Raw genomic sequence first — 8,758 nt, 5'->3', positions numbered from 1 at the left:
TTGGGCGATTGGCAGACAATAGTAGTTTTAAATTAAATATTTTTATTAATTGATCTGATTAGTCAGGCCAAAACGATTTAATTGGGTCCCTTAGCGATTGAGAACAATAAAGGGATGAACTATGCGTTTTGCCAAACAATTGGAATATTATAAAGCTGTTCAAAGCATGGATTACGTATTTGGGTATTCTAAATTTAGCTTTTTCAATAATACCAAATGAAATTGTTGAGACTGATATTAATTGATTTCCTATATCGTAAAACATAATTTTCCAAACTGAAATATTCACCCAAGAGTTTCCCAGATTAAAACCAAAGCAATTTATTTTCATCATTTAGTTTTATTGAATTATTTTGTTGATTTATTAAATACTTTAACACAGTGTTTGAAATGTACTTTATCTAAGACATAATATGATATTTATTATTTATAATATATGCTCGTATTTATATGGTACACACGAATATCTCAATTAGTTGGTTGCAATCGAACAAACCCTTACACAATAATCTCATCGTCTGCATTATAATTTCAGCTAAACAAATACATCTTATGGCTCTTAACTGGGGTCGACTGTGTGGTTTTTCTTAACTTGTAGTTCATTAAACATATTATTATTATGGTCTCTATGTTACAATACTTGTGCTAGAAGTTCAATGGTAAATATAATTTACACTTAGTTTTAGGCATAGCTAGGATAAACTGGGGGCTTACACTGGGGAAAATGATTTTAAAAAATCAATAGAATTATTTCTGGAAAAGAATCAGGGAGGTAATACTTTACTGAAATGGAAAATATATCTTTAATGAAACCCATGATTATTAAGTTGGATTACATATAATGGCAACTTAGACATATTTTTCTTGGCTTTGAAAGTGTTTTATTTTCCCGCAGTGTAGGATGGTGAGGAGAATCTTACTCGAAAGGCCTGAAAACGGCGGAACCGCTGGCCTCCACCTCGCTGCCTCAATCCTGGGAGTCCCCGGCGTTGCTGGTGCGATCCAACCCAATGCCACCTGCTCCATTGGACTCCGACTGCTCGATGTCCGCCGCACTGAGCACTCCCGGAAGATAGCCAGTGCCGGCGTAGGGAGCAGTGAGGAATCTCTTGGCATGGGCCTGCATGAAGGGGTGATACCGATGGGTGGGGGATCCGAAAACAGAAGGCGGCACCAGGGGCGAGAAGGCGGACTTCATGGGAAAGGGCGGCGAAGGCGGCACCTGGGGCGGTGTCTGCCCCAAATCCTCGCTAGCCAACATGCACTCCATGGCCTGGAGCACATCGCCGCGGAATCTCTGCATCAGTTGCTCCACATCGCTGCGCCGGCGGTTGGGAAACACCCTCATGAGCACATCGATGGGGGATCTCTGCTGCTGCTGTTGTTGCTGCTGTTGTTGGTGGTGCTGGGGGAGGTGGTTCTGCTGCTGCTGTTGTTGTTGCTGCTGCTGCTGCTGGTGGTGCGGAGAGTGCGCCGGTGGGTGGTGGTGGGCGGGCAGGCCGGCGGCGGCCAGGAACTGCGTGTGATGATATGGCAGGAAGCCCTGGGCATGACTGCTGCTAAAGGATCGCAGAAGGTGCAGGTTTTCGGCGGGCGTATTGGGCGGCGACTGGCTGTCCTCCTTCTTCAGGCTGAGATTCTCCGGCGTGGCCTCATCCGGCGCCGAGTCCACATCCAAGTCGGACTCCGGCGAGCTGGGCGGTCCTGTGCGGGCGGGCGACAAGCTGGCTGTCAGGTTGAAGAGTCCTGCGACCTTGGGCCGCGGACTGCTCGGCGATCCCGACTCGGAGCCCGTGTCCTGGTCGGTCTCGTTGGACAGGGCAGCTCCACGCTTGGAAACTGCAAGAACAGATAGAAGGAAATGTATACAGTTAGTCATAAGTTAGGCAAGTAAAGTATAAAGTATTTTTTCCATCCGTTACAAAGCTCCCTACTTAATAATGGACTTCAATTATAAGCATACAAATATATTTATTACATTGTCTTACTTTGTAGTTCCTTTCTAAGTAAGTAATTATTTACGCCAATTCTGATATCGGTTTCCCCTCAGCTAGTGATTCAGGTAGCAAGTGAAAACTGTGCGGTTTTCCACTTGAAATTTCCGAGCAAATAAAAGTATCAAATGTAGAAATGGGAAAAATGTAATCAGTGGAATGGCAAACAAAAGTGGTGGATGGCTTGGGGAGATCAGGATGCGTTGACATGCCAACAAGGGACAACCTGCTGTTTTTTCACAAATGAAACAAGCTATATGATATTTTTTTGTTTTCAGCTACCTCTGCTTTATTTTTCCCTTTTCAGTCTGTTTGATTTTGCAGTTGACGAAGCCGCAGTGAAAATTTAATTAAGTCGAGGGTGCGTGGATACCAATACCCAATACCGAACTCCCTGTAACCGAAAATAAAAATTCAAGCGTGAAATCGTCTTGGATTTCATTGCAAATAAAGAGTCTGGTACTTAAACGGACAGGTTTTCCCGATTGATTCGCGTGAGAATCCTGGTGTGTTTTTCTTTCTCGTCCTTTAAAAGGGCAAACAAATAAAGACAAGTGAGGTGAGGCAGGGGGAAAGTATCTCACGTTACTCGCCTGCCAGGACCCTCAGCCTGGGGTTGTCTTACCCCCAAGGACAGCAGATACTCCTAATGAGTGGGTGAGGCCGAAGGTCTTTGATATCCTCGACAGACTTTGTAACTGTTTGGCGTTTGATGGGCAGGGTTTTGGATGGGATGGTAAGCCAATCTGGCTGGGATGATCTGGTCGAAATTGATTGGCTTAGTTCGGATAATAACAAATAATGTTGGATAATGTTTCAATAACCTTTGTTGTTCAGCTCTTGGGATATTGAGAGGGTTTATTATGAGGGAAATAATAGAAGAAAGGTTGATGTTGCCGAATGATTTTAATAAACCATTTAGATTTATAACGCAAGTGCACTCTTTTAGCCCTTTTTTTTTGATAATATGGTATGATATTCCCAAAACAATCATTGTTTAATGGAGCTCTACACATTCCTAGGTTTCCCTTTAAAGCCTAATTTTATATCTTCAAAATCACCTCTTAAATGGCGTGGCAAGTCAAGAACTGACTCCTTAACGAGGACTTTAACTTTAACTTAATTGTTGCAATTTGAGCTCCTTAATGTCCTGGTCCCCCTATGAACTCAATCGCAACCCCAGGCCGTTTTCACGCGCTGTTTGGCAAAGTGCAGGACTGCAGCTTGGCTGGCTAAATGTTTGTCAAAACAACACCTACGCCCCACACACTAGCACCACTTCGCCACTTGCACGTATGCAGCCAAATGCACATGCAACCGCGAGTGTGGCACTTTATGCACCGCTGGTTTTTGAACAATCGAAAACAAATTTTTCTTAACGCGCTTTTAACTTGCCCCCTGCTTGAAGATTTTAAGATTTTGAACAACTCTTTTCGCAGAGGCCACGCGTAAAGGGCTTTTTAAGGGGCTGCACTGCAACGCGATTTATTTTGATTATATTGATAAGTCCAAAAATAATAATAAAAATATTAAACCCATTTACAATTTGAATATAATTTTTTCTTTAGTTAAATGGGAAAAATGGCTTTGAAATGCCGACGCAAAGCTAAGATATTTTAACAGATCTTAACATGGATTGTTATAATTCTTTTTCACAATCGTTAAGCGAACTTGCATATGTTTTCTGGGATTTTTTCGGTGTAGTTTCTATTACTAAGTCGTCGACTTACCAGGACTCTCGTCCAACTCGGTTCTCGTGGGCGAGAAGCCCACGCTGAGGTGCTCGGAACGGGTGCGTCCATCCGTGTCGGATTCATTGCCATTGAACCGCTGGGAGGCCGGATGCTGGTGGTTGTGTGGCTGCTGGTGGTGCGACTGTTGCTGCTGCGACTGCTGGTGGTGGTTGGGCGTGGAGCTGGCCTCGAAGCCGTCGCTCGGTGGCGAGGGAATGCCGCCATGAAAGACGCTGCTCTGGCCGGATCCACCGCTGGCCGATCCCCCACTGCCGCTGTGATTCGGGCTGTGCGGAGTGGGCGTGGCACTGTCACTGCCGTTCTGCTGGCCAGGAACGGAGGTGTACAGGAGCCCCAGCTCACGGGCCTCGTTCTCTTCCTGGGCCTGCTGGCGACGGAGGGCCACCTGCAAGAGAGAGGGAAATGGCGGAAAACGGATCTTTGATCAGTTGGGTGTAACAGGAAACTCGATTAATATTGCATAATGTCTGCTCCACCATCCACTTTCTTTTAGATAAATATTCTTTTGCTATTAAATGAGAGATTTTGACTAGTTTAAAATATGTTTTTGATGGGATAATGAAAGGCCAATTAAAAATTTCAGTTTTATTCTTAATGGTGGTTCATGATTTAAGTTTGTTTATCCCATGTGTGTTATTTTTCCAACTGCCTGTGGATTATTCCTTCTAAATCTAAGTGAGACCCACCTGAGCAGCCATGACCCTTTGGCGTTCCGCAATTAGTGTGCACTTGGCGCAGACACAATCCCGCCAGCGGCAGTAGCGCTTGTGGCCCTTCAAGGCGCTGACCTGCAAGGGTTCGAAAGAAAGCGAAATCCATTGATTAGTAATCTCCAAATTCCAGATGGTAAGGCCTCGAGGAACGTACCACTCCATGGTTCCTGCAGCGGGCGCATTTGGGCGTTCTCTGGTAGCGCTCGGAGGCGGCTCTGAGGAAGAAAGCAGGCGGCAGTGCTCCCAGGACCGGATGCTGGGACATCAGGTTCTGCATGTCCACACCCGACGGCAGACTCATAATTGGAGATTGGGTTTTACGGTCTAAGAACCCTTTATTCAGGTTTTATTTAGAGTTTTTAAAGCACTTTCAAGCACACACTTCACTGGATATAGTTTTTAATTGTTTGATGTATTTTATTTCTGGTTTGTTTTTGGTTTCTAAACAATTTATTTCCGCTTTTCCTATAGGTGAGACATACTTTTAGGAACCACGCGCGCTGACGACATGACACACTGAGCCCTCGATTGCAACTGATTCAACTTTTTGGCCAAAAACGCCACAGCGCACGGCGGCCCAGGCAAAGTCGACGGCGGCGTTCAGCAATGGCGGCAAGCGGCAACATTTACCAATACAAAAGCGGCTCGGCAAACGAGGGTTGAAAGTGCCCGTGTGTATATACGCACATGTATCTGGAGGATGCGGACCGAGGGATTCGGAGAGTGTTGCAACCACCTTTGTGTGGCGCAGCTGCCTGCGTCGGCGTCGCCGTCGGCTGCGCTGCCCCTCGGAAAACGCCGACGCCGACGGCGGCAGAGGGCTGGCAATTAAGAAAAAAGTTTCAAATCTAATTTGGTACTGTATACAAAATTGTGCACTCGAGGCGGCGACGCGGCGTATGAGTAATGTGGAGGAGGGCGAGCACTCCGGACTGGCTGGCTCCGCGCTGGTGGTGGTGCGGTGCTTGCGGCTGTGGTGGTGGTGCTGCTTCAGTGCCTCAGTGGTGGTGCTCTGGTGGTTGTTTGGGGTTTCTTTCATTTTCTTTGTTGCCTTTGTTTCACAATTTCCCTTTTTTTCTGCCCCGCTGTATGTGAGAGCGCTCTGGGCTTTCGGCTAATGGAATAGCCAACCAAAAGCGTTGTTGTTGCGACCTCGCCGCTGGTTGGCATGGCTAACACGCACACACACTTCTGCACGCACTCAACTGACACTGTGTAGTGTGGCTTTTCGGGGAAGGGGAGCCACTACCTGAAGTTCCCAGACCCCTGAGCTATGTAGGGCTTTGCCAAACTAAATTTCCGCTTTGCTTTTTGGCACATTTCCAGCTGCCGCCGCTCAAAAATGTCTGAAGTGCGTGCTGAAATCCCCATGAATAAAATCTCCAAGAGCAGGTGCACAAATAATACCAGTTTTGTTTATTATACCTACATTATAATGCAGACTCATTTAATGAAAAATAATAACTTGCTTTTAAAAAGATTTTTATGAAACAATTAAATTGATCATTAAAAAGCATTTGGATTTTAAGAAAATAAGATGTTTTAAAAATTCAGTAGAAAGAAACCAAAATATATTTTCTTTATATTAAATCTGGAAAAATGAATTAAAAATTAAATTTTTAAACAGTTTCTGCTTTCGATAAGTTTTTTATTCTGTGTAACATTTATTAAATAATCACTATTTTAACGATTTCTAAACTTGTCAAGCACTAAAATTACAATGAAGTGTTCCCAATTTAATGTTAATGTTGTTAGTTTTACTGAACACCTTATGTTTATTGTTTTAATCCTGCTTAAGGAAGCAATAAAAAAGGGTTACCAATAAAAAATAAAGAAATGAAAACAATATAAGTAATTACATTTCGATATAAACTTGTTACATTAAAGTATTTAAAAAATAATGTAAAAGCAGACATTTATTTTACCTAAGGAGTCCTTTATATAATGTGGTTGGTTCCCCGCTGCGTTGAAATGGGGGGTTTGTTATATTTCCTTTTTTAGGGAGGTGGGCGGCCCCGACCTATTGGAATGTTACAAAATAATTGCAATTGAAACAAACTGAGCACGAGGGCCGAGCAAGCGAGACAGTCGCGTGTGCGAGCGGAGCAGCGACATTGCGCGCGCCTGGAATTTCAGAATCCGCCGGAAATGCTCTGCCTCTTTCTCGGTTTCTCAGTTTCTCTGGGCTGCTCTCTGAGAGACTCGCTCTGTGAGAGACCCCGCCCACAAAGGAGGAGGAGCCACAGTGCTCACACACACACTGGGAAAATAGAAGAACATAAAGCGGCAACAATGTTGTACAAGTTGGCCAAAAGAAACAAGTTTCCAGTCTGTCTGTGTTTGTGCTGCTGTGTGCTTGTGTGAGTGGCCTAAGGACCTCCACACACACTTACGGAAAATAGGGGCAGTTCCAGTTCCGCTGACGTCGTCTTTTTGGCCCGGTCACAGTTGTTGGCAACAGTAAATGGCCAGAAGTTGCTGCCGTGCGTTGATGTAGCTGCCGCTGTTGTTGGTGTTGCTGCTACCGTGGAGCTACTGGTGTTTTGCGCAGGGCCAATTTCTCGCATTTTAACTTTGTTTAAAGTACGCCTATATACACACACGCACACACACGGAGACAGCTGCCCTGGGTGGCCACTTATAAAGTGTTTTTACTGCGACCAAATATGCAAATTAGTTGAGCAGCGCTGGAGATGACAACTTACTCGGTTGTTGTTGCTGCACAGAGCGAAATATCTACAACGTTTTCACATTTTCTTTAGAAATAACAGTGTATAGAAACCATCTTAAATTTAATAAAAATCGAACAATAAAATTGTACATCCTAAGAGCTTTATACTTGCAAAAATACCATCTATAAGAAATGCTTTTGACTTTTATTTTATTATAAAAGTAGGTTTAAATATTAAAGAAAAATATTTCATCAATGAAAGTATATTGTAAACTTTAAAAAAATTAAATAATTATTTAAAACTTATATTACAACACCCTTTTGTTTTCTGTGCAGTGTCGACAACAAAAGCTGAAACATGTCCATTATGTCGTCGGCTTGGCTGGCTCTCTTCACGCTTGAGCGGCCCCTGAAGGCGGAAGGGGCGGGTGAGGGGCTGGCGGTACGCAGGGTGGAGTAGGGGGAAGGGCGACAGAGAGGGGGTGAACTGGCGGCGGTCCAATACAAACAATATAAGGCGCGCACACAGTGGCACACAATAATAATCAACAGCCAAGGCAACATGCGCAGCATGGCAACAACAATGGAAACGAAATCAACAAAAATCAAAGCAAGAAATGGAAATCAATCAATTGAGATTGGAGGAATTATAAATGCTCTGCAGAGCGGGAAAAACATACAGATACAGATTGATTATTCTAAAAAAGGGATAAGCTAAGTACCAAATAGTCTTGTCAATACTTTGTATAGAAGGGTTAACTACAATCTTTTATAAAGTCTTAAAACTAACCTAAACCAGTTTATAAGATAATCAGATAATCATTAAAAAGGACCGAGATTTCCTTTGTATTAACTAGAATATTATATCATTTCATTACGAAATGGCCCTAAGGTTTGATATTATCCAGCTCAGGATTACCTTTAGTAATTTATTAATAATAAAAAAATCTTGTGAAATAAATACTCTGAAGGGTATTTAATATAGGTAGTCCCATAAGAATTATAAACTGCCTGATCGAGTAAAGGAAACGCTGGTCTTGGGCCTGAATCGAAGATACGCATGGCGGCGGTGTAATAAGTAGCCGTTGGCTGGGCCCTCGACGAGGAAAGTTGAAATCACTCCGGGATCATTGCTACTTTACTTAACCCAGGTCTTGACTCGGCCACCACATACCTCCAGCTCGGCACCTCAGCGCTCTTTTGATGACTCCGACGGGTGGACATCTCAAGTGGCCAACTCGACTGCTTCTGATTCAGTGGGTAAAAACGGGCAAGGTAGGGCGAGGACCTGGAGGGGGGACAACGGAAAAGTGCCTTAAAATGTTGACAAATATTTAACATGCAGTGGCCGCAAAATTATTTGATCAAGACCCCCGAAAAAAAGTGTATACAGAGAAAGATCTTTTCACCCAAACACACATGCGGATGGAGATATTGTACAAAATTAAAACTGAAACTTGAAGACATGCGGCTAATGAGATTTCCTTGCGTCATTGCCCCATTCATACAGTTCGATTGCGATTTGTTTGCTTTGTGTTTGGGTTTTGGGTTTTGGATTGGTTTCTTTTCGGTGCCGCGACCCCAGGCCAATATTTGAGCAATCGCTGGAGTCTCGATTGTCTCTAG

The 8,758-nt window shown here is 43.8% G+C and overlaps 1 protein-coding gene across 1 annotated transcript; it reads right to left on the bottom strand.

Moving 5' to 3' along the window:
* Positions 1 to 383: 383 nt before the first annotated feature.
* On the bottom strand, positions 384 to 4,977 carry LOC108026066 (doublesex- and mab-3-related transcription factor A2). The gene is made up of 4 exons (XM_017096761.3): positions 4,616 to 4,977; positions 4,435 to 4,536; positions 3,725 to 4,133; positions 384 to 1,839 (listed from the first exon to the last, which is right to left on the bottom strand). Exons 1-4 carry the CDS (start codon positions 4,760 to 4,762, stop codon positions 968 to 970), a joined length of 1,530 nt encoding a protein of 509 aa, XP_016952250.1. The 5' UTR covers positions 4,763 to 4,977; the 3' UTR covers positions 384 to 967.
* Between the last annotated feature and the right edge of the window lie 3,781 nt (positions 4,978 to 8,758).

Source organism: Drosophila biarmipes, chromosome 3R (genome assembly GCF_025231255.1).
Source record: "Drosophila biarmipes strain raj3 chromosome 3R, RU_DBia_V1.1, whole genome shotgun sequence".
Taxonomy (NCBI): domain Eukaryota; kingdom Metazoa; phylum Arthropoda; class Insecta; order Diptera; family Drosophilidae; genus Drosophila; species Drosophila biarmipes.
Note: the sequence above shows the minus strand (reverse complement) of the source record. Positions and strands in the feature narration are given on the sequence as shown.